Here is a 26,006-nt window from a genome sequence, read left to right on the forward strand (position 1 = left end):
TATTAATTGAGAAGTAATTTTAGTCATGTTTCTCAATAGGCTTGTACTAACCCTAAAACATTACTAAAAGTGATATTATTTTTTTCAATTAGAGTAAACAGAGGCTGGTATGTCCCTTCATGCTCTTGATTAGTATGTCGCTAACATTGATATCAAACCTTTTCACAATCTGGATCATCAACATAACCACATTATAACTAACTAGCGAGATGGATGCGCGCGCAACCAAGAACATGAAACAACACAAAAACTCGCTCTTACAGTTAATGATATCCCTCCCAAACCTAACTATTGCAGTAACTTGGAGATCAAAATGGCATCACAATCAGAGACACTTTTCATCAAGAATCAAAATCAAAATGGCACAAAACATCCCTTGCCAAATCACAAAACAAATGCAGATGCCTCAGAAATTATCTCCACAGAAACCTGCATTCTCTCAACAACAACAACAACAATTAATCTTATTCTTTCATCCAACCAAGGACTACCTCCATTATGTTTAGCCACAAATCTGCATTCTTTCCTAGAATTAGTTTTGCCGCAAGCTCCATCACGGTACCATGCAAACAACATGATAATAGAAAGACTCAGATAAAATAAATATCAGCTTCTTCACCTTTGACAACAGGATATAATCCAAAGCACATTACCATATTTAAGTCAAAGAGTTTAAACAAGCAAATGCAACACACAACAACAACAACACCACATAACCAAAATAACAGAAGCGAAGGCATGTCCATCAATTGTCTGAATAAAAGCACCACAATAAAACCTAAGCAAAAGGACACAAACAGTAACAACTCCAGAAACCATAAATGGAGAAAGGGCTATCACCGCCAAAACCAGCGGAACTGCCAGTGGATGCACTAGATTTCATCGGATCATAAATGAGCACTCTGCCATTAACATAAAACCAGTGTTAGTCTCGTATTTTCTGAAGAGAAAAACAACTTTATTATATTGTTTACTGAAAACCCACAAGATTTGAAGAAATTCCGAACTAGACTGAACTCAAACAATGATGAAATTGCTCCTGGAGGTCTTTAAGCTCATAAGTTCTTTAATCTATTTATCCTCATATTATTTTTCATTCACCCATAAGAATAATAGTTTATGTCAAAATGGTCACTTTTCTGAAATATCTCCACTATAATATTGTCTTAATTAGCTACTGTTGCTTGGAAAAAATATATTATAAAATCAACTATTCTCTGTGATAGTTGAGCAATTTGAAAGATTTGAGGGAATAATATGGAATTATTGAAGATTAAAGGGACTAATATCCAAAAAACTATTCTGTTTTCCTATATTATAACAGGGTGTACTATGATGCAACCTACGAACAACAGACTGTGTTCATGAAACTTGAATACTATGCTCAACCATAAAAGCTCTACAATTTCTTTTCCCGCCATAAAAGGAGAAAAGGAAATAGTTATACTTGGTACATGATATGATGGCTTCCTCCAATTCAAACCCTGACGACAGTTTATTACTCAACAACATATCCTAGTGGACAAGACATGTCCTATTTGATTTGCTCAAGATATCCGATACTCAGAATATTAAGCGAAAAAATAAAGCAAGTTTATGAATTGTAGTAGTGGCTCACCTCTCGATCTAGCTATTGAATCCAAAGTAAGTCGGAGGCCTTCCCGTCAATCTGAGGGCAGCTGAAGCACAAGTCTGGTACCCATTGTCTCAATATAACTCACAGTTTTGCTAGTGGTCCTCGTACACTGAGAAAATGACAAAGTTTCTATAGTTTTTCCACAATTAAATATCACAGAAAACACCCCATTGTCACTGACTCTGCAGCCGGATGCAAAAAGAGTTTTTAGTTTCCCACAATTCTCTGCCATCGTCATCAAACTCTGATCAGTAATACTCGTGCAATCATCCACACTCAAGAACTGGATATTTCTGCCTGAAGTCCTTAGCACTGAACATAAACCCACATCACTGATTCCTATACAGCCATCCAGATGTAAAAACTGAAGCAAGTGATCAGTGTTGTGTCTTACAAGATCTTGGAGTCCTCGGTCAGTGATAGAATCTATCTCATCCAAGGTAATATGCTTCGCTTGCTTGCACACAGGCCCCAATGAAGATAAGAAGCAGTCATCAACTCCTTCACATTTTATCAATTTGAGGGATCTAAATGATGGGAAGTTCCGAAAGGCTTGTTCTTGTGTCACTTCTTGTTTACTGACTATAATGCAGTTATTCAATGATATTACCTCCAAATGATGGCTCCAGTTTGCGACAGCTGCAAGAATTCCTCCAGAGGTGAATCCCCGACACTTCTTTAGCTTGAATTTTTGCAGAAACTTCGTCATTTGGCTCATTGCTAACAGAAAATCATCACTTAACGAAAAATAACTCTCCATTTCCAAAATCTCTAAGCGGGCCAAGCTCCTTATTGTAAAACTGGCATAAGGACGAGGAATAACTGCTTCAAGATTTCCAATTGCTTCAATCCATTGATAAAGATTCTCACCCGCATATGGAACTTTTTCTAAGTAAAACACCTTCAAAGCCCGTCCATGCTCTTGTATTGCTTTGAGAACTTCATTACCGACATTCATAGAGAGAAGTTTGATCCTCGTCAACTCTGGTTGACTAGATATGAGAGAAAAGATACCAGAATCTTCAATAAGTACGCAGTCTCTTAAGGTGATGGACTTAAGATGCAAAGACTTGTTTGCGAATGCCATCAGCGATTCATTGCTAATCCGAGGACAGTGCTCTAGGCTCAGTGCAGACAAATGTAAGCAATTCTCAGCTATTGGCATGATCCCTTCATCATCAATAAACGAATTTATCAGCTCTAGCTTTTCAAGCTGTTGGCAAAATTCAGCAACAGACTTTAATCCCACATTTCCCACAGAATGACAGTTCCGAAGAGTAAGAGACGCAAGCATGGGGCTTAGTTGTGCAATAATCTTTAGGCCATCATCAGTGATCCCAACAAAAGGAACATTGCCAAGATAAAGAGAAGTCAAGTGATGAAGAGGATAGGTCCCCACACCTAAATTAGTAAGTGTAATATCATTAGCTGACCTCCCTTCGAGCCGACGACACAATGGTATAGTGCCCGAATAGTCATAAGTAATTGATCTAACTTTGAGAATAATCAACTCAACCAGAAGCTTCAGCCAGTTCCTACATACTGCAGCACTGGCACAGTGATCCCGTGACGATTCAAGGAAGCTGAAGATGTGCATCAGGCACTCTGGGGGGAGTTTGTTGATTAGATCGTGACTTTCTGCCATATTTTTATTTTTTTTACACTCGAAACCAAACTTTGGGGGCTCTCCGCTTATCATCCTTGTCAAGCAAAAAATCATCATATCAAAATCATGGGTACACAAATAGGAGTAGATGGAGGCTGTTGCATCACGTCAACAACACACCAGCCTCCACTCTACAAATAAACCCATAGAATTAATATTTATGGTCCACAAAACAAACGGAAGCTTGTGACAATGATTGAAAAAAGGGAGAACGAATAGAAAGTAATCATAAAAGCTTCCTGCTTAAGCAGCTATTTTTTTCCCCTCTTTCATTTGCTTTCTCCTTTGAATAAATTATGTATCATAACTTATCGGTGTTGCAACAGTGTTGCAAGGATCCTTATCAAAAATTGTCGACATGTGAAGAAAACTGAAAACACAACATTTCTAAGAGTATAGGCTCCCTATCTCGAAGGGGGAAAAAATACAAGGCTTCACAAGTACATCTGAACACCTTCAATGCATTGATTTCATAAACTTCAACAATACATCAAATACAGCACTGAATAGGAAGGTTCTTAATAGGATTGTAAACAAGATTTTAAAGAAAATGAAATATTAAATCAAAATATTAAAAACAATTGGAAAAAAGATACTTTAAGTATTGCTTTAATGCCAAATGACAGCGTAAACATGATCTTCTCATCATTGGTTAATAATTTTTGTGCGGTTCTATCATTTACAGAAAGGGAAAAGGAAAACAAGAGCACCGCAACAAAAATATAAAATCCAGTCAAGAGTAATACCCACAACTTAGTTAAGCTACCCCAACAAGAGAAAAATACAACAAACCAGAATATATCTAGAGCAATAGAACACCACATAGAACAATTATGATAATGAACTGGCAATGTATTAAATTTCAAGATGCATGTGTCTGCTAATTCTAGATTAATCTGATCTAGTACAAAGGTTCATCAAGTTAATACTTTAAACGTTTATAGTTGGCCTCAGTTATTCTCAGAAGCCAATTCATTACAAGAGGATGCTTAGAGAACCCTCATACTCCCTTACAAGGAGTTTAATACCCCAATATTCAGTTACAAAGACCTTAAATTTCTAATATTTTGACTTTTCTATTTGCAGAAAAAGGTTCCTCTAAATTAACCTTAAATTTGACTGTATTTTCTTTTAAGGTCTTCATTTAGATTGTGACTATAAAAATTGCAATATATCTCCAAAGAAAGGGAAGGATTAATTTATTTAAAATTTCTTCAATTAGATGGTGACCCTATAAATTACAATATATTTCCAAGGAATGGGAAGGACTTCTTCATCTGCATGAAAAAATATATTTTTCTAAAAAGATATACAATAATCAATACAAAGATACATCCTCTAAACACAAAAACTTTAAAGTAAATATCAAAAATCTTACCTTGTTAAGCAGATCTATGCAAAATTATTTGGGGAAAAAATCCTCTTTTGGGCAAGAGATTACCTAGCATTCACACTTTAAAAGTGGAATCTTCCTTCTATTTGCTCCTTTTCTGTATTTGATCTCAAGCTTTCAGGTCGGCGGAGAGATACCCTTAAGAGAAAACCCTAATTCTTTCCCATTCCAAAATGAGATATTTATACCTTTGAAAAGTTCGGAGAAACATACCCCCTAGAAATATTGCTAAGGGTAAAATGGACAATTCTCTAGAAGCCATCAACACCGCATGCCAAAAAAGTACTGTTCTTCAAAAATAAATTTAGGAAATAAATGGTAAAAAAAGACATACTAAAATACTCGCAGACAACAGAAAGTTTGAGGTAACCTTACGCATTTTACCTTGAAACTGCCAAGACTTATAGATTTCCTATTACCGAAAATGCTATTAAAAGCAAGTAAACAAAGGATAAAAACTCAATAAATTAGCAGCAACCATGACCTTATCAAAGTAAAGCAAGCTCTCTTTGAGATCTTTGATACCTTCGCCTTGACCAGAATTTAGCCAAATACCTTTATGTCGCATAATTCAACCATTTGTCATTCTGGAACTTACTATGGAATCCTTGTTGAGATTTCTTCTGACCATCAACCTGTAGCATATATAAACATAGGAGATTCTTTTGAACACAAATGCTTGATCTATTCAGTTTAATCATTATAATTTGTTGACGATTTCCCCTTCTATCCAACACTAATTTTAAATGTTATATCCTTTAAGATCACAGTGATTGTTAATCTTACATGAAAAGGCAGTGATTTCTGCATCACTTGCTTATTTAGGCGATAGTAAAAGTATTTATGGCAAGTGCATGGGTTTGGACTTATAGTCTTATCGGGTTCACATTTCTCAAGTTGGAAGACATATGATAATTTAGAATTCTCCCGAAGAGATATTCTTTGTTGAGGCTAGAGAACTTGCCTGGATATGTTTTATAATATTCTAGTAACAATGCCTAAAGACTAAGGTATTATACCATACATAGCTACAGTGGTCGAAATAGACCAATTGGACTCTAAAATACTTTCTATAATATTTTTCATAACATTATTCCTCATAAAAATAATACACAATAGTTTCAGATTAAAATATAAAATTGGTATCAGTTCCAATGTCGCATGGCAAGCCAACTAATACTATCAAGTCTAATAATTCAAAAAATGTAATCCCTCTTCTCACTACTAACTTTAAGGTTAACAAAGCTTATCAAGAAAACTAAAACTACTTTCCAAAAGTCAAAATCTTTAATTTTCCATGGCATCCTTCCTTGATTTTCAAACCTTATTTATTTAGTTAAAACAATTTTGTCAACTTCATAATGTATAAAGCCATTGGCGGAGTCAAATCTTTCATATTTAAAATTAGTCCCCAAATCTTTCATATTTGAAAATAGTCCCCAAAATCTCTGCAACTTGGAGTTAGTTCCCCAAATCGTTTGAGGAGTTGGTAACTTGTGCTTTTGTTATATTTACCATCTAACTTGTTACTAATCATTATTGCATAATTGTTAATCAGGGACAGGTAATTACCAAATTATCAAATCAACCAAAAATCACCAGATTTAAGTCTGGACATTGCATAATAGTTTCCTAATTTGCGCTCCTGTGAAGCCTTTTTTTGGGGTTTTGATTTGAACGTATATGGGTATAACTGAAGTTGCACCCAAAAAGATGATAAAGATGACAGAACATTCTCAGCCTCTAACTAGAGCAATTGAACCCAAATCACTTAAAGAGTTGGAAGACTAATATAAAATCTCCCTCCCTCCCTATATATATATATATATAAGAGAGAGAGATCTTTTCCATGTAACATTTTGTTCCACGTTTTAAGTAGAACATAAACGGGCTTCAACTTTTATGTATATAACAGTAGAATGGTGAAGTCAGGTTCTCTTGATTTCATGAAGTTCACATTAAAAAGTACATATTTGAAATGAGTGCTCTTGTTCATGTACTTCTGCAATTATTTCTTATCATCATTGTTTAAAATAAGTTTAATGACATAATTTATAGTGTATTGTCGGTAAAATTTACTGATATGAGGAAGTGGCTTCGACTGGACAAAGAGGTGGAGGAGCTTTGACTGCAGATGTTGATGATAAGTTTTGATGAGGAGCTCAAAAGAAAGTGATGTCGTTATGGTGATGGTTAAGGAGGAGGTTGCTGGAGAAGCGTTTGAAGGCGAATTTGGACGCGGATTTTTTGTGGGGAGGCGACGGAGTTGGCCAGAGGTATTGGACTAGGTGGCTGGAGAAAGAGTTGGAGTTCGGGTTTATTTTCCTCTCGATTTGCAAAAGTGGAGAGAGAGAGAGAGAAGTAGAGGATTTTACATAAGAAAATGGGTCTGGGTCGAGGTCAAGACAGGTATAATAAAAACTCATATTTATATTTTTAAAGCACTGTTAAGCGCTCAACAATACTTATACCAGCTTACTGCATGTTCTACCAGAAAGCGCCACATCCACTTTCTTTGGCCGCTTTCGATGAAAGCACAGCGGTGGACACAGCTTCTGCTTCGCAGACCGCTTAAACAACCAAAAGCAGGGCTCTTTTCAACACTGAAGCAGAAAGACTTCAGATCCTTGCTTCGAATTTCCTGAACATGTGAGCTGAACGAATATGTTCCTTGGAAAGTCCCAGAATTCTCAAAATCTCAGGAGAACCAAAAGTTTTTTTTTTTTTTTTTACTTTTCAATTTAGCTGAATCAACTTAGCGAACATCAAGCTGACAAAAGAAATTTGGAACCTACATGTTTTGGTATGTTATTTTAACAGATTATTTAGTCAAGGATAATATTCTAATAGCTCTTGCAAGAACTACTTTCATCTCCTTATCTTTATGCATAAGTTATGAACTTTGAAGCACGGAAACGGGTACAGGTACGTTGCAATACGGACACAGACAACGATTTCCGAAAACTAGATCCCATGCATGCCATGTGTGTAGAAAAAGTCATCAGCTTAAAAATAGAATATTTTGACGGGTATAAGAGACGAGATGGCTACGCAGATAAGGCCATCTTAAAAATATACTACTTTGTTACACTCTCGAATAATCATAATGATTCATATCCTTTATTAGAAAAAAATGACAAACTTAGTAAAAAGAATACATCTCGAAGAAATCGTTTTTGCAATTTAGGTATTTAGGAGCAACCAAGCATCAAGATGTGACCAAGAAAGATATGTTTCATAAAATTAAACCCAGATGGATAAAGTGGAGAAGTGCTTCTATAGTATTATGTGATCATAGAACATTCATGAAATTGAAAGGGGAAAAAATCATGGGCTAACTATAATACCATCAATACTTTAAGGATCAAATTATTGGGAACTTAAAAGATAAGAATACATTCATTATATCATACACAGTACAGATAAATAAACTATCAATTAATGATTTGCACTTGTAAAAACTACCGGTATCAAATGAGGAGGTTTTTGTGCTGCTGTTGCTGCTGCTGTTGATGGTGATCAAGATGAAGACTGCTGTAATTTTGGGATGCAACTAGTAATGGAGGGACGAGATAAGAGGAGGGGGAGGGTTCTATTAGGGTTTTAGAGATGGATTTTGCGATTGGATTAGGGTTTTGGAAGGGGAAGAAGAGGTTTTGGGAGTGGGATTGGGTCAGAGTCCTCATTGTTTCTGTTCTTGGATAACGAGGGGGGAGCGTCAGCGCTGGAAATGTAGAAATGAAGGATTATTAACAAATGGGGTTCTTTTGTTTGGCTCGAACTTTGGTACAGAGAAACAATTTCATTACTTAAAAAGAAAAGAAAGGAAGGGAAATCAATAGATTAAAAGATAATCACTTCTCCTCTCTCAGGAAAAGATAAAAGTTTTTGCTAAATTTTTTTTTTAACCCCCCCTGGAATTAGGGAGGGAACATTACCAAAATCCTTACAATTCTTCATATTATGGTTATCAAACTCCGAGTGTGGCTAAGAGTGCTTCCAACATACAGCCTGAAGATATTTCAAGAAATTAAATTCCTCTAGGAAGTCGAACCTGAGATCTTCATCTTCAAGTGCTGCTCGTAGGCATCCTATCACTTTTAATTGATTGTTGCCAATACATTTTGTCAGAATATTACATTTTGTGCTGGATAATGCTAAATTTATTGAATCAATAATGGAATTAAAGAACACTCTATCAAGAAATAAATGGGATTGAAAAATCAAAACAAACGTACGATTGAAAAGTGAAACAAATCATGAATTAATGGAGAAGAAAAAAAAAGTAAAAGCAGAGGGGTCGTCTGAGCCTGAAAAAATAGAAAAGAAATTACATATATCGGGCCAATGAGAGCCTCATAATATCACTCACTAAAATCGGTTCAAGAAACTGTGGGATGCAAGGCCTCGTTTGGTAGGCGGGAATGGGGTAGAATGGAATGACATTCTCACTTCCCATTCCTTCATACCAAACAAACCAACCTTTTAGATGTTGGAATGACCATTCCCAGGGAATGACCATTCTTACTTTTTGTGGGAATGGGCATTCCAAGTGAGAAGATAGGGAATGGTCATTCTCATTCAAGAGAGAATCAAATCAGTTATTTATTTTTTAATTATACCCCTATTAATCAACTGATTTCCACATTAGTAATTCTGACATCCTTTTCATATGCAATATGCATCAACTGTGGATATCATTCTTTATATTTTTTTTGGACCTATGAAAGATGCGATAATCTTTTATTTATTTTTCTTTAATTTTTTAAGACTAAGAAATAGTGAGTATTGTTTAAAAAATATAAATAGAACATACACTTGAGAGATAACATGCGCAATAGTATAACATGCACAGAAATTAGTATAACATATGCATAAATAAAATTGTTTAGTTATTATCATTAATGTTTATTTTTATCTTATTAAAAATATATGTTGTTGTAAGGACATTATTAGAAAATGCGATTCCATTCTCACTTGTGGACAAGTGATACCAAACATGGGAATGGGAACGAGATTTTCATTCTAGCCTAATTCTACAAAAGTACCCAAACATGAGAATGGGAATGACCATTCCATTCCCACATACAATCCATTCCATTCCTTCTTCCATTCCATTCTCACTTATGTCCATTCCCGCGTACCAAACGAGGCGCAATAGTATTCAAAAGTGATCTTAGAGGAACCAAATTTAACTTTTCATCCCTCTTCAATACTAGAACCAAAAATCAATTTGGAATAAATATTCCTGTTCTTACCAAACAAAAGGCAACAGAACAAACCGGCAATATTTCAACAATAACAATAAATATTCACTTTTGCTGCACGGCTTCATCATGCTATTATGCAAGCTGCATCAACACAGAAAGACTCGAGATAAAAGAAGCTCAACTTGTTCACCATTGATAACAGGATGTATAGTCCAAAGCACACTACCCTTATCAAAGTCACAGGGTTTAATCAAGCAAATAAATGCAACACAACAACAACAACAACAACAACATAATCAAAGTAACAGAAGAACAAAAGGCATGTCCATCTATTGTATGAAGAAAAAAAAAACCATTATCAAACTTCAGCAAAAAGAGAACGGCGACATCTCCAGAAAACCAGCCATGAAGAAAGAGCTAGCACCACTGAAACCAACAGTACTCCCAATCGATGAACTAGATTTTTACCAATCATATCTGAGCATCTCTACAATCAACAACAAATCAAGCATTAGACCTGTAGTTTTATGGAAAAACAAATAGTCTTATATATACTGCTCATTAAAGAAAACCCACGAATATCTGAAGAAAAATCTAAACGAGAAGTGAACTTAAGTTATTTAACTTCTTTAATCCATTTTGTACTTGCATTATCTTTCCCTCTCGCCTATAAGAATAATAGTTTAGCGTCAATTTCTTACCTTTCTGAAATATCTCCACTATATTCTTGTTTAAATTAGATATAGTTGCTTGGGAATAATCATTAAATTAAGGGTAAGTTTCACTAGAGCCCCAGCACGCTTGGAATTTCAGAGAATCCATCAAAATGTTTTGATTTTTATCACTTTAACTCCCATGACTGCTTTATGATGTTTATGCAATATTTCCTGTTTGGGAAGTCAAATATGAGCTTACATCCTTATAGGGTTTAAGTGCAAAAAAATCAAAACGCTTTGAGGTTTTTCAGGAATTCCCAAAACTTTCAAACGTTTCTGAGGGTTATACGCCAAAGGCTAAACTTATTGGGGATTTACTGGAATTTACCCAAAAATTAATTATTTTCTACAACTGTTAGAATATAAAATCTCAACCCTCACCATATCTCTAGAGTTTAGGTGCACTGGCATGCACTTTAAGATGGTACCAAAGCAACCCAAGTTCAATTCCCACTGACCACGAAATACGGATTTTAAAAAAAAAACTGACATTGGTGCGTGAGTCCATGTTTCAGCCCATTAAAAGGGTGTTTACCCTGCAAGTACATGTTAGAATATAAAATCACAAGCCTCAATCCTTATCAGAACTTTGGAGTTTTGGTGCAGTAGTAGGGACTTTAAGAGTAAAAATTCATCGAATCATTCCAACAATCTGCATTCCTATATGTCATGTCAGGGTGTTTTAGAACAACCAATTAAGAGCAGACTTCTAACATGAAGTTGGTTAACTAACCATGAAGTTATGCAGTTTCTTCTCAAAATCATATAATACTAGACAAAAAAAGTAGTTATCTTGGCACATGCTATATTTCTTTGATGACGTTCATTACTTAACAACATATCCTAGTGAACAAGCCATGTCCAATTTGATTTGCTCAAGATGGTTGATACCCAGTATATAACAGAACATAAAGCAAGTTTATGGAGTGTAGCTGTGGCTCACCTCCCAATCTATCTACGACACCAAAGTAAGCCTGAGGCCCTCTCCTCAATCTGAGGGCAGCCAATAAGTTCACGAAGCACAAGTCTGGTACTCATTACCTCAATATAACTCACACTTTTCATAGTGATCCTCGTACACCGAGAAAATGACATAAACTCCGTAGTTTTCCCACAATTACGTGTCACATAAAATACCCCATTGTCGCTAACTCTGCAGCAGGATGCACAAAGAGTTTTTAGTTTCCAACATTTGTCCGCTATCATCATCAAACTCTGATCAGTAATACTTGTGCACTGATCGACATTCAAGAACTCAATATTTTTGCCTGAAGTTCTTAGCACTGAACATAATCCCACATCACTAATTCCTATACAGCCATCTAGATGCAAAAACTGAAGTCGGTGATCAGTGTTTTGTCTTACAAGAGCTTGGAATCCTCGATCAGTGATAGATTCTAAACCATCCAAGCTAACATGCTTTGCTTGCTTGCACACTGGCCCTAATGAAGACAAGAAACAGTCATCAACTCCTTCGCATTTTATCAATTTGAGGGTTCTTAGTGATGGGAAGGTTTGTAAGCCTTGTTCTCGTGTCACTTCTTTTTTTCCAACTACAATGCAGTTCTTCAATGATAATACCTCTAAGCGCTGGCTCCAGTGTGTCACTTCTTTTTTTCCAACTACAATGCAGTTCTTCAATGATAATACCTCTAAGCGCTGGCTCCAGTTTGCAACTGCTGCCAGGATTCCTCCGGAGGTGAATCCTCGACAATTCTTTAGCTTGAACCTTTGGACTAACTTGGTTGTTCGGCTCAGTGCTAATAAAAAATCATCACTTAAAGAGACATGACCCTTCATTTCCAAAATCTTTAAGTGGGCCAAGCTCCTTCTTACAAAAGTGGCAAAAGGACGAGGTATAGCTGCATCAAGTTTACCGATTGCTTCGATCCATGAGTAGTGATTCTCGCTAGGATATGAACCTTTTTCTAAGTAAAACACCTTTAAAGCCCGTGCATGCTCTTGTATTGCTATGAGAACTTCATCACCGACATTCATAGAGATAAGCTTGATCCTCGTCAACTCTGGTTGACTAGATATGAGAGAAAAGATGCCAGAATCTCCAATAAGTTGGCAGTCTATTAATGTGATGCACCTAATATGCAAAGACTTGTTTGCAAATGCCATTAGTGATTCGTTGCTAATGCACGGACAGTGCTCAAGGCTCAGTATGGACAAATGTAAGCAATTCTCAGATATTGGTAGGATACCACGATCATCAATAAATGAGTTTATCAGCTCTAGCTTTTCAAGCTGTTTGCAAAATTCAGCAACGGACTTTAATCCCAAATTTCCCACGGATTGGCAACTGTGAAGTGTAAGAGAAGTAAGCATAGGGCTTAATTGGGCAATAGTCTTTAGGCCATCATCAGTGATTGCAAAGAGAGGACCTTCACACAGATAAAGAGAAGTCAAGCGATGATGAGGATAGGTTCCCACACCTAAATTAATAAGTGTAATGTCATTAGCTGAGCTCCCTTTCAGTCGACGACACAATGGCAGTGTAAGTGAAAAGTCATAGGTGCTTGATCTAACTTTGAGTATTATTAACTCGATGAGAAGCTTAAGCCATTTCCTACATACTGCAGCACTGGCGCAATGATCCCGGGCGGATTCAAGGAAGCTAAAGATATGCAACAGGCATTCTGGGGGAAGTTCGTCGATTAGATCATGACTTGGTGCCATATGTTTACTTTTCTTACACTGGAAACCAAAGTTTGGTTGCTCTCCATTCATCATCCTTGTCTAGCAAAAAATCATCATATCAAAAATCAAGGCAATACAAATAAGAGTAAATGGGGATTATTGTGTGACAATACGGTCTTGGCTGGTGAGTAACTAACATTGTACACGACCAAAATACTACAGTCTCTATCATCAAAATACCAAGATCACACCTGACTGCTTGGATGTGGGTATGTCAGTAACACCAGTCAAGACTGTGGAAGGACACACCAGCACATTCACCCTACAGATAAATGAATACTGTAAGTATATGTACAACTATGTATGTATGTATGTATGTATATAGTTCACAAACAAATAGATAAATTATGGCAATGATTGAAAAAAAGGGAGAACAAAAATGAAAACAATCATAAAATCATCATAAAAGCTTCCTGGTTAAGCAGCTTTTTTTCCTTTTTTGCTTTCTTCTTCGAAGAAATTTATATATCATTACTTAACAGTGTTGCAAGGATCCGTATCAAATATTATCAGCATATACTATGAAAAAACTTGAAAAATCTAATTCCAAACAAAACATTTTCAAAGAGTATGGGAAAAAAGCAGGCTTTACAAGTATGTCTGAACGCCTCCAATGCATAAAGTTCATTAATTTCAGCAACACATCAATGTAAAATACTGAATAGGAAGGTTCTTAATGGAACTGTCATAAAGTTCATTAATTTCAGCAACACATCAATGTAAAATACTGAATAGGAAGGTTCTTAATGGAACTGTAAACAAGCTTAAAAGCAAATGTAACACATCAATGTAAAATACTGAATAGGAAGGTTCTTAATGGAACTGTAAACAAGCTTAAAAGCAAATGTCATTAAATCAAAAAATTGTTTTTTTTTATGGAAAAAGAAACTATTTTGACCATGGCTTTAATGCCAAATGGCAACTTATAGAATATTCTCTTATTGGTATTAATCCATTTTTTCCGTGGTTCTGTCTTCAAGAAAAAGGAAAAAGAAAAACAATGGTAACAGAACAAAGATATAGAACCCAACCAAGGATAAAATGATACCCACTACTTAGTTAAGCTATCTCAAAAAGAGAAATATAGAAAAAACCAGGATCTGCCTGCAGTAAGATAATACCACATAGAACAATTATGATAATGAATTGGCAAGGCACTAAACTTCAAGATGTACGGTTATTTGATAATTCTCTGAGGCCAATTCCTTACAGGCGGATGCTTGCAAAACCCTCATCCTCCAGTCAAAGGAGCTTAAAGTCATCTAATGAGTTTGCAAGGACATAAAACTCCTTACAGTTTGACTAACAAGTAAAATTTTCATCTAATTCCCTTTCAATCCTGAGTTTTCTATTTTCAGGTAAAAATGTTTAAACTTTCCAATCAAATCATCAATTAACCTTAACTTTGTCTTTATTTTCTTTTAGGATCTTTGGTTAGATGGTAACCCTGAAAATTACAATGTATCTCCAAAGAAAGAGAAGGAGTTATCCGCTTTCGTGAAAACAACAGATTTTTCAAAATAAATCTACAACAATTACTAAAATTCACCTAGAAAGAAAAACATAAGTAAACAGTAAAAAGATTACCTTGTTAAGCAGATCTATCCTAGATTATTAAGAAGAATCCTCCTTCGGGCAAGAAATTACCCAGCCAAAATTGCTACGTGGATCCTGATTCTATTTGTTCCTCTTCTTTTTTTGGAACCTCAAACGTTCAGGTCGGCGGAGAGAAACCTTTTGGAGAAAAACCCTAATTCTTTTCCATTCCAAAATGAGTTATTTATACTTTTTGAAACTTCAGAAAACATGCCCCCTAGAAATCTTGTTAAGGGTAAAATGGGCAATTCTCTATAAGCCATCAATATTGAACAGTGTACGCCAAAAGTTTTGTTCATTGAAAAGAAATTTAGGTAATAAATGGTTAAAAGTATGCAAAAAATACTTGCGGACAATAGAAAGTTCGAGGTAGTCTTATGCATTTCATCTTGAAACTTTCAAGATTCTAGACGTCCATATTTACCGAAAATGCTATAAAAAAACTAGCAAATGAAGGATAGAAGCTCAAGAAAGTAGCAGCAAACAAAACCATACCAAAGTAAAGCTAATTCTCTTTGAGATCTTTGACACCTTCACCTTGACCAGGATTTAGCCAAAAATCTTTATATAGCGTAATTCAAGAACTATTTGTCCTTCAAAAACTAAGCATATGATCATAGTTGAGATGGCTACATCTTGCTAATACAATTTTTGATCAACAATATCTCAACATCTTTGTTTAAGAGGGCTCGCCACACTCAAATTGTTCTTGTTTAAAGAGAGACAACCTGCAAAACATGGAGAAGTTGCAAACAAAATTTATATATTACATATGACAAAAAAACTTCCTCATGAAAAACTATTGAAAAATAACTAAAAACTAATTGTATATTCTATAATAATTCAACAGAAAGAAAAACTAGGGGAACCTTATATAGAAGAACAACTGTGAGCTGCAAGTGTGGAGGTGGTTGTCAGTTGAGGAGGTTGGAAGGGACATATGCAACTATAAGATATGGAGGCAAAACAAGAAACCCTTTGTGTTAAGATTTCTTCTGAACATCAACCTTTAGTATATATAAAAAATAGAATCTTTTCACATAAATGCTTGATCTATTCAGTTTACTTATTATAAAACATTGACGGTTTTCCCTTTTATTCAATACTAACTTTTTAATTATAAAAATAGAAGATTTTTTAATATAAATGCTTCATCTATTTAGTTTAATCATTATAATACGTTGAAGATTTCCCCTTTTATCCAATACTACTTTTTTAATTATTACATCCTTTAAGATCCTCGTCATTCTTACATGAAAGGCAGCGATTTCAACATCATTCGCTTATTTAGGCGGTAATAAGTGTATGTATGACAACTACATGGGCTTGGACTTAGAGGGTTCACACATCTCAAATTGGAAGACATGCGATAATTTAGAATTCTTACAATTTTTTTTATATAACTAATGATTGGTAGAAAGCTTGTACGGACATGTTTTATGATATCGCATAAGGAATTATGCAGTAAATCAGTATAGCGATTGAAATAGACTAAACGGACTTTGAAAGACTTCCTATAATACTTTTACAACATTATTCCTCATAGAAACAATATAGAATGATTTTCAAAATAAAAGAGGGCAAACAAACTCTTGAGTCTAAGATATTAAGAAGAACGATAACAGGATATAATAAAATGTAAATTTGGCATAACTATGAAAAAGAATGAGCATGTTGATTAAAACAATAGTAAAAAACATATAGTTCTTGAACCAATCAATTTTGCTAGTTTAGGTATTTAGGAACAATCAACTATCAAGATGTGATCAAGAAGGATATGGTTCACAGAATTGAACCTAGATGGCTAAAGCGGACAAACACTTCTAGAGTTTTATCACTTATCTTATCATAGAACATCCATGAAATAGGAAGGGACAAAAAAATGAGACAACTATAAGACGAACAATAGTTTATGGATGAAATTGTTGGGACTAAAAAATACAATCATTGTATGATTATATCATATACATTAGAGAAAAAGATATTTGCATAGGAACATCGAGAAGCTTCTTAGAGGGATTTTCTTTACTAGGACATACATTTTATGAGTAATTTCCTGCATGAAATGGGAGCCCAATCAACATTTCCATAGTCATAATTGTTTAAGGCTGGCATAATTTATACATATGTTACCACTTAACAACTTCTCTTTCTCATATACCTGTAATTAACATGGTAACATAATATGGGAGTATTAAATCCTGTGTCTTCAAACCTTAAAATTGACAACAAATATTCATTTTTATTTATTTATTTCAGTGAGCGTGTCCTATATATGTATATTTAACCAACAACTTAAAGTTTAATGTGAAGCAATTATCTAGATGGATTATTTATTTATTTATTTTTTGAGAAACTGGATGGGATCAAAGATCTCAGCCTCTACCATTACTCAACTGGTTGATTACATATATGTTGGGTATTCGAAACAATCAATAGAACCCGTGCTCTTCTGGATCTTGTGCTAAGAGTTCAGCAAGTAGGAAAATCACCACAAATAAAAGAAAAATTACAGGAAAGATAAACTAGAAAGAACACACCAGATTTAACGAGGTTCGGCAACGTGCCTACGTCCTCGGGAGCCACACCATACAATTCTTTGATTAATTGAAGAAGATTACAATGCCCACAAATAGGTTTTTATCTCTCTGAGATCTCTCTGAAAGAATCCTCTCAAAACCCTCTTTTTCTCGTGTTCTACCAAACCCTAAAACGTATTAGGTATATATAGTATCTCAGCTCAAAACAGAATCCCAAACGAATCAGGAAACTGAAAATCCCGACATCGATCGACCGGACCAATGACTTCGTTCGACCGACCAGAGTATTAATTTTACAGGGTCTGTTCATGCACATTTTCGGTGGACCGAAGTCCTCGTGTCGATCAATAGGCCAAAGCTTGATTTTGGGCCTGGATTTCTTACAAGGCTTTCGGTTGACCGGACCATTCCTGTCAGTCGACCGGCCAGAGTGAGCTTCTCACGCTCGTTTCCTACGGGCGGTTGACCGAATGTCCTCCGTCGGTCGACCGGACTGGTTTTTTCTCAGTTTTCTTCGTTGATTTGATTCCAGGTTTGGGTCTCCACACCTGAGACCAACAATCTCCCACTTAGAGATCAAACCGTCATCAACGAGCTCTCCCGAACTCTTGCCATCTTCGCAAACATCTTCTCCTCCCCGGATAAATCCATTCTTCAATCATCATCATCTCGACGATCCCACTGATCCTCCTAGTGTGGCTCCGCCTTCGACTCTACCCGAGAAGGCCAACTGAAATTACGTACAACTCCAGTTTGTCAATGGTCACTGATTTCGTCAACATATCTGCAGGATTTTGACTCCCTAAAATCTACTCTAGTTGTAATTTCTCGTCCTCAATCAACGAGCGTATGAAGTGGTAACATACGTCGATGTGTTTTGTTCTGACATGATATACTGGATTCTTAGCAAGATGCATAGCGTTCTGACTATCACAATAAAGAACTATGTTCTCATGCTTCAAACCTCACCCTTCCAAACACCCTGTCAACCAAATCATCTCCTTGCTGGATTCAGTCACTACGACATACTCTATCCCAGTCGTGGACAATGTTACTATCTTCTGTAAACGTGAGACCCAGCTCACTGCTGTCAACGCTAAGGTATAAACATACCCCGTAGTGTTTCGCCTCGTATCATGATCACCGGTGAAATCCGCATGCACGTATCCCCGCAGTACCAACTCCCTCCTCCTGAAACACAATTGTATATCCGTAGTCCCTCTCAAGTAACGCAATATCCACTTCACGATCCCCCAATGCTGCTTCTCTAGATTGCTCGCAAACCTGCTCATAACTCACACTGTATGGGCGATATCCGGCCTCTGCAAACCATCGCGTACATAAGACTACAAATGGATGATGAATATGTCACTCTACTCATGTGCTCCTTCTCTATATCGGTCTTGGACGATTGCTCCTCAGATAATTTAAACTGGCTTTCAAGGGGCGTGCTAACAACATTAGCATTCTGTATGTTGAATCTCTAAAGTACCTTCTCAATGTATTCAGCTTGACTCAACTTCAACGTCCATTCAGTTTCATCTGTACTAATTCGCATCCCAAGAATTTACTTCGTTACACCCAGATCCTTCATAGCAAATTCATTCGTCAACTGTTTCTTCAAATTGTTTTTCTCCTCTAAATATGATCCTGCAACTAACATGTCATCAACATACAATAATAACACAATATAGCTGGACTCGAACCCCTTGAAGTAGCAACAATGATCTGAATTACATCTTATATAGCCATTGCTCTGCATGAAGTTATCGAACTTCTTGTACCACTTTCTCGGAGCCTATTTCAATCTGTACAAGCTCTTCTTGAGCTTACACACTATCTTTTCCTTTTCTTCTTTAATAAAGCCAACAGGTTGCTTCATATAGATTTTTTTATCCAAATCACCATGAAAAAAGATAGTCTTCATATCTAACTGTTCAAGATAGAGATCTTCTGTAGCTACTAAGCTCAACACCACTCTAATAGTTGTAAGCTTCACAATAGGGAAAAATAACTATGTATAATCCACTCTTTTCTGCTGTTGGAATCCCTTCACGACTAATCTGACCTTGTACCCCTTGCTTCCATCACTCTCCTGCTTGACTCAGTAGACCCATTTGTTATGTACGGTTTTCTTCTGTGCAGATAGTTGGGCTAGCTTCCATGTCTCGTTCGAGTGGAGAGAATCCATCTCTTCTTACATCGCATGTTCTCATTGCTGAGATTCACTAATTTGTATAGTCTCCTCATAACACTTCAGTTTATCGCTATCTGTCAAAAGCAAATAATCTAGTGATGAAAGATATCTGGGATTCGGTTTGGATATCCTGGATGACCTCATAAGCTTCACGCTCTGGATAGTAGTCTCTACACCTGGAGTCTCCTTCGTTTTTCGGTCAAAACTGACACTGTCTCCCTCATCTAAAAGTTCTTCTAAATTCATGTATTCGAATCCACCTGCCAAGGTTTTAAATATCGGTTATCGGGAATTTATCGGACGGCCAAAATTCTTATCGGATAGCGGAAATCGGGGATATATCGGGGATAAGTAGTATTTATCGGAGTGATATACTAGATGGTGTATATATATAATATAATAACTAAAAAATGTAATCTAACCATGCTTAATGAAATATAAACATACCAAAATGTAAATCATCATGTTTAGAATCACTAACCAATTGTAGAAAGCAAAACTTACATCTTGACCGCACGATGAAACCATTTGATTACATAGCCTTACTTATCGGCCGATAATCCTGATAAAAAAACCTTACTTATCGGCCGATAAGTACCGATAACGCCGATAACTCCCCGATAACTTGCCAAAAACGATAACCGATTAAAAATCCAAGTTATCCTATCGGAGAGCTCCCAAATCCGATAACTCGGCCGATAATATCGATTATCGGCCGATATTTAAAACAGTGCCACCTGCATCCGTAGTACTGCTCTAACTGGTTTGGTTATCATTAGCATTATCTCTGTCCTTATACATCACCTCCTCATTAAATATGACATCTCTGCTCCTGATGATCTTCCTATTCCCCTCATCCCAAAGACGATACCTAAACTCATCAATGTCGTATCCAATAAATGTACACTTCTGTGACTTAGCTTCTAGCTGTCCTTGACATGGTCACTGAGATGAACATATGTCACGCAACTAAATACTCTCAAATGTGAGAGATTAACCTTCTTGTCACTCCAAATCTTTTTTGGAATCCTGAAATCCAATAAATCTGATGGCCCATGATTAATCAATTTAGCTATCGTATGCACCGCGTCCGCCCAAAACGTCTTAGGTAGACCTGCATGTAGACGCATGCTCTTCGTACGCTCCGTCAATGTCATGTTTATCCTCTCTGTAACACCGTTTTGTTACGACGTCCCTGGAGTAGTCCTCTCCAAACGAATCCTATTTAGAGCACAGAACCTCTTGAACTCCTCCAGCTCGTATTCTCCACCGTTATCCGATCTCAGACACTTTACCTTCAGATATGTCTCGTTCTTCACCATGGCTTTCCACTTCTTGAAGATCCTGAACACATCTGACTTGTGCTTTATGAAGTATATCCACACCTTCCTCGAGTGATCGTCGATAAAGGTGACATAGTACGTCGAACCATCAAGAGAAGACACGCTAGCTGGATCACATACATCTGTATGAACAAGCTCTACCTTCTGAGCTTTAGGTGGTCTTCCATCCTTATGAAAGCTGACCCTCTTCTGCTTCCCGTAGATACAGTTCTCGTAAACACCAATTTTAACTGAATTGATATCGGATAGCTTTCCCTGTGAGTATAGAATCTTCATGTCCTTCTCACTCATGTGTCCCAACCTATTGTGTCACATATCCGTACTCTCCTTGACAGCTACAATTGTAAGGGTGTCACTCGCATGTGAAGTGAGGTAAAGAGTTTCGGTTTTGTTGTCTCGGGCAACCACTATAGTATCGTTGGAGATTTTCCATGAATCTCCGATGAAAGTTAAAACATAGCCTTATGTTCCAACCTGATCGACCGAAATAAGATTCCTCTTCAGCTTCAGTACGTATTTGACATTCTTTAGATTCTACTTAGAGCCCTTCATCTGAATCTGCACGTCGCCTCTTCCAACAATACTACAAGGCTCGTTATCCCCCAAATACACTTTCCCAAAGTCTCCTGCTACATAGTTCTGAAGAAGCTTCCTATTAGTAGGAACGTAAAAAAAGGCTCCTGAGTCAATAACCTAAGAATCAGAATCACTGTCCATAGCAAGGATCAATGTATCTTGTACGATGTGAGCCTCTTGGTCGTTCGTATCCTTCTTTGGCGCTTTGCAGACTATAACATATGACCCTCCTGACCGCAGTTCTAACAATTTTCTTTGATAGGCCTAACATTCGAGTTCGACCTCTTCTTCTTTGACTTCGATCGATTCCTCTTCTGGTTGTCCTTCTTCTGGATTCGACCTCTCTGCTCGAGATTTAGGGCTGAACTTGAATCTTCTTATTCGGATGGTTTTTTTCTAACCTCCTCGAATAGAATCATACTAACAACCTCGCTCAGCTTTAACTTCTCTTTTCCCGCCAAGTTGCTAATTACGGTTACACAATCTGTCCAACTATCCGACAAATACGATAAATTCAATAGGACCTGCACTTCGTTATCAAACGTGATGTCCACGGAGATAAGTTGATCAACAATCGTATTGAACTCATTGAGGTGCATCGTGAAGAAGCATCCTTCTGCCATCTTGAAGTTGAAGAACGTTTTGACGAGATGCATCTTGTTTGCGGCTGACGGTTGCTCGTACAGCTTTACGAGCGCTTCTATAAGCCCCACTGTCGTCTTCTCCTTCAATATATTGTGGGTGACCGATTTGGCGAGCGACAACCAGATTTACCCTAAAGTCTTTCTATCCAGTATTTTTTAATCCTCGTCTGATTTCTCTTTCTTCTTTCCTTTAGTCTTGCCCATCAAAGGACGATAAAGGTCCTTCTGGTACCGATAGTCCTTTATTTATGATTTCCAGTAGGCGAAGTCTGATCCGTCAAACTTCTCGATTTTTTATTTTCTTTCCTCTACCATGATTCTTACACAAATATTCTGAACGAAGCTCTGATACCAGTTGTTAGGTATTCAAAATAATCAATTGAACCTGTGCTCTTACGGATCTTGTGCTAAGAGTTTAGCAAATAGGAAAATCATCGCAAATAAAAGAAAAATTACAGGAAAGATAAACTAGAAAGAACACACCAGATTTAACGAGATTCGCTAACGTGCATACGTCATCAGGAGTCACACCACACAATCCTTTGATTAATTGAAGAAGATTACAATGCCCATAAATAGGTTTTCTTTGAGATCACTCTGAAAGAATCCTCTTAAAACCCTCTTTTTCTCGTGTTCTACCAAACCCTAAAACGTATTAGGTATATATAGTATCCCAACCCAAAACAGAATCCCAAACGAACCAGGAAACTAAAAATCCCAACATCGGTCAACCGGACAAATGGCTTCGTTCGACCGACCAGAGTGTCAATTTTACAGGGTCTACTGGTGCACATTTTCGATCGACCGGAGTCCTCGTGTCGGTCGACCGGCCAAAGCTTGATTTTGGGCTTGGATTTCTTACAGGGTTTTCGGTCGACCGGACTATTCTCATCGGTCAATTGGCCAGAGCGAGCTTCTCACACTTGTTTCCTGCAGGCGTGGCGGTTGACCGGATCTCCTCCGTCGGTCGACCGGACTGGTTTTTTCTCAGTTTTCTTCGTTGATTTGATTCCAGATTTGGGTCTCCACATCCGAGACCAACAATTAACAATCTATCACCTCCAACCTTACGATGATATACATATACATATACAGTAGATGGATTTTAGTCATGGAACAATCTTTCCATAAACTTGATAGATTTCTATATCCTGGAATAGAATTACCAATGTGAACTGTTTTTTAACGAATATCCTCATATAATCTAAACAAGACTTCGGTGTATCAATACTGTCACATGAAGAAGAATTTCTACACAAAGTCAAAATTACAACTTTCCATGTTTTTAAGTACAAAAGAATAGAAACCAATATCAAAATTAAGATAAAAATCAACAGATTTACCATAGTCAAAGACAGATGCATCAACTCCAGTCTCTTTGTTCTCCCCTTTCGATCTGGGGATGGGTCTTCTCCTTTGATTTCGTACTTCTTCCCAGAAGCTGAAGAATCCATGATCTCTGCTCAGTCGTCTGAAGAATTAACGAAAGCAGCGATCTGGGGTTTGAGGGATGGAGACGGGGTGAGGGGTTAAGATGAAAAATGCAAAGATTAAGGGACAAATTTTCAAAATAGACCCATTAGAAATTTATTTTTAAGAATCAACTCATTTGAAATTTAATTACTATTTTCGACCTGGTTTCAGCCATTCAAAAATTTCACGGGATTTAAAATCTCAAGAAGTTTAGCATAGTTAATCACGCACTAAACTTCACGGGATTTTAAATCTTGTGAAGTTTTTGAACTTCTGCAACTTTATTAACGTGGTTAATCAGACACTAAACTTCATGTATTTTAAATCTCGTGAAGTTTTTAAAATGTTCACTATTTTCGACCGGGATTCAACCAGGTTGCTGAAAACCGGGTTGAAAATGGCAATCAAATCTCAAATGGGTCATGTTTTAAAAATAAATTACTAATAGGGTCTATTTTAAAAATTTGCCCTTAGAAAGCCCCTCAAAACTTTTTCTCATACATAAAAAAGTTAAATAAGTGTTTAAAGTAAGTCACTTTTACATGTTTGGCAAATGGATGATTTTAGCTTATGAGCCATTAAAAATAAGTTATGATGCTTTAGCTTATTTTTGGCAGCTTATAAGACACAATATTTAACCAAGCAAAAGATTAAAGCATGGCTTATCATTTTATAGAAATCCTACACTCATTTTCTATTTCTAATCCCATTAAATACAATTTGGTCATTTGATTTTTTATAATAATAATAACTTATAAGTTATTCATTGTCACGTACTCTACTATTAAAAATAAATCATAATGTACTAAATTTATCAAAAAATTTGACTTATACCCTATTAGTATAGTGCACGTGCTTTGTATGCGAAGGAACATGTTTTAAGTTTTGAATTTTTTATTGAATAGTAAAACTATATGTTAATAAATAAAATTGTATAATAACATTGCTTAAAAATAAATGTAATGTTCTTTTTATAATGATCGTCTAGTGTTAACCTTTTTTTTTAAATAAATCCCTACATCTATAATTGTTCTTAAATGAAACTACAAACTCTATAAGTTCGCTTAAATACGCAATTCTAACTTAAAAGTTGTTAACTGAACTCTAAATTAACTAAGCTGCATTAATCTTGCTAGTTTTTTTCCTGATGTTTCCTAGATAGTTACACTTGATATCTACAACATATTGCAATAGTTATTCTCATTATAATTATTTAATAGGATAAATCACACTAAACCCTTGTGAACTTTCGGCCCATATGAACTTTTAAAATAACTTCCTAATTTTGCAAATAACCCCTATATATTAGAACTAGAAAATGATATAAAAAGACACTGGGGGTTTGGTGTAATTTATCTAATAGACATTGGAGGCTTTCTACAAAAGTTAACACGGGTTTAGTGTGATTTCAAAAGCTCATAGAGTCTATTTACTGCAAAATGCTGAAAGTTTATTAGGATTTACTGTAATTTATCTTATTTAATATTATAATTTTTAGTTCAAAGAATACTATTAAAATAATTATACTGTCTATATACTACAAATATTTATCAAATTTTATTTTTTAACTATGCTCCTAAATAAGTTAGTACTATAAATATTTGTAAGCTTTATTATGCTATCATTGACAATTAATAATACTATTTATTAATATTAAATAATATTTTAAAAAAAGTTAGTTTTCAATCATTACCATGTATAGATTATTCAGTATCACATAATAATATTTGAGAAAATACTCTAAAAATTATATTAAATTATTTATTTAATCTAAATAAATAGTGTAAATCATAATTTACATGATGTTATTAAAATAATTACACTATTTATAAGATTCAAAATTTATTCTATTTATTTTATTGCTCATTGAGTTATAGTAAAATTCTGAATAGTATTTAGGGATATAGTATTCTATTTATACTATTATTTTAGTTATTTTTATTATAATTCATAAATAATTATTATAATAATTTAATTGGTTACTACTAATAATTGTGTATACTTATTTTGTTTAGGAAGGTGAGGATGTGCATCATTAGTAAGAGGTCATATTTATTTAATAAAAGATTAATTAGAAATAATGACAGTTAGAATTTATAAAAGATTTAGAGGACAGGAAAAGGAAAAAAAAACATCCTAATCTCCTTTTTATGGCCGTATAGATATAGGTATTGATGGATTTGTGAATTATAAGCCAAAGTGGAGTCAAAGTCGCCGAACATCACCCCACTCGATTCTCAGCGCAAATCTTATCAACTCGGTCGACCCGACCCGGCCCGATTCAGCGAGCTATTCTAATCGCACGGGAAA

The 26,006-nt window shown here is 35.8% G+C and overlaps 2 protein-coding genes across 11 annotated transcripts; both read right to left on the reverse strand.

Annotated features, from left to right (window-relative positions):
* Nucleotides 579–8,577, reverse strand: LOC109851271 (EIN3-binding F-box protein 1-like). Of its 5 annotated transcripts, none has more exons than XM_020421332.1 (3): nucleotides 8,161–8,577; nucleotides 1,619–3,336; nucleotides 579–902 (listed from the first exon to the last, which is right to left on the reverse strand). In XM_020421332.1, the coding sequence occupies exon 2, from the start codon at nucleotides 3,333–3,335 to the stop codon at nucleotides 1,665–1,667; it is 1,671 nt and encodes a 556-aa protein (XP_020276921.1). In that variant the 5' UTR covers nucleotide 3,336; nucleotides 8,161–8,577; the 3' UTR covers nucleotides 579–902; nucleotides 1,619–1,664. The 5 variants fall into 5 exon arrangements, with proteins under 5 accessions (XP_020276921.1, XP_020276918.1, XP_020276920.1 ...); XM_020421329.1 differs by having other exon boundaries at nucleotides 1,619–5,330; XM_020421331.1 differs by lacking the exon at nucleotides 8,161–8,577 and adding an exon at nucleotides 5,180–6,507.
* On the reverse strand, nucleotides 10,073–23,738 carry LOC109820221 (EIN3-binding F-box protein 1-like). 6 transcript variants are annotated; one of them, XM_020386332.1, is made up of 6 exons: nucleotides 23,567–23,738; nucleotides 15,419–15,651; nucleotides 13,519–13,589; nucleotides 12,244–13,361; nucleotides 11,565–12,174; nucleotides 10,073–10,392 (listed from the first exon to the last, which is right to left on the reverse strand). In XM_020386332.1, exons 4-5 carry the CDS (start codon nucleotides 13,358–13,360, stop codon nucleotides 11,573–11,575), a joined length of 1,719 nt encoding a protein of 572 aa, XP_020241921.1. In that variant the 5' UTR covers nucleotide 13,361; nucleotides 13,519–13,589; nucleotides 15,419–15,651; nucleotides 23,567–23,738; the 3' UTR covers nucleotides 10,073–10,392; nucleotides 11,565–11,572. The 6 variants fall into 6 exon arrangements, with proteins under 6 accessions (XP_020241921.1, XP_020241920.1, XP_020241918.1 ...); XM_020386331.1 differs by having other exon boundaries at nucleotides 12,244–13,366; XM_020386329.1 differs by having other exon boundaries at nucleotides 11,565–12,202; nucleotides 12,272–13,361; nucleotides 13,465–13,589.

The sequence above is a fragment of the Asparagus officinalis genome, chromosome 8 (genome assembly GCF_001876935.1).
Source record: "Asparagus officinalis chromosome 8, Aspof.V1, whole genome shotgun sequence".
NCBI classification, from domain to species: domain Eukaryota; kingdom Viridiplantae; phylum Streptophyta; class Magnoliopsida; order Asparagales; family Asparagaceae; genus Asparagus; species Asparagus officinalis.

Bases quoted from the DNA above. Each gene is read 5' to 3' on its own strand.
- LOC109851271 (XM_020421329.1), bottom strand. From the start codon at position 3,359: ATGATGATTTTTTGCTTGACAAGGATGATAAGCGGAGAGCCCCCAAAG.
- LOC109820221 (XM_020386329.1), bottom strand. From the start codon at position 13,499: ATGATAGAGACTGTAGTATTTTGGTCGTGTACAAT. The intron at 13,362-13,464 runs GTTAGTTACTCA...TTGCTAGACAAG, and splicing joins GTATTTTGGTCGTGTACAAT to GATGATGAATGGAGAGCAAC. The intron at 12,203-12,271 runs GTATTATCATTG...CAGCGCTTAGAG, and splicing joins ACTGGAGCCAGCGCTTAGAG to GTATTATCATTGAAGAACTG.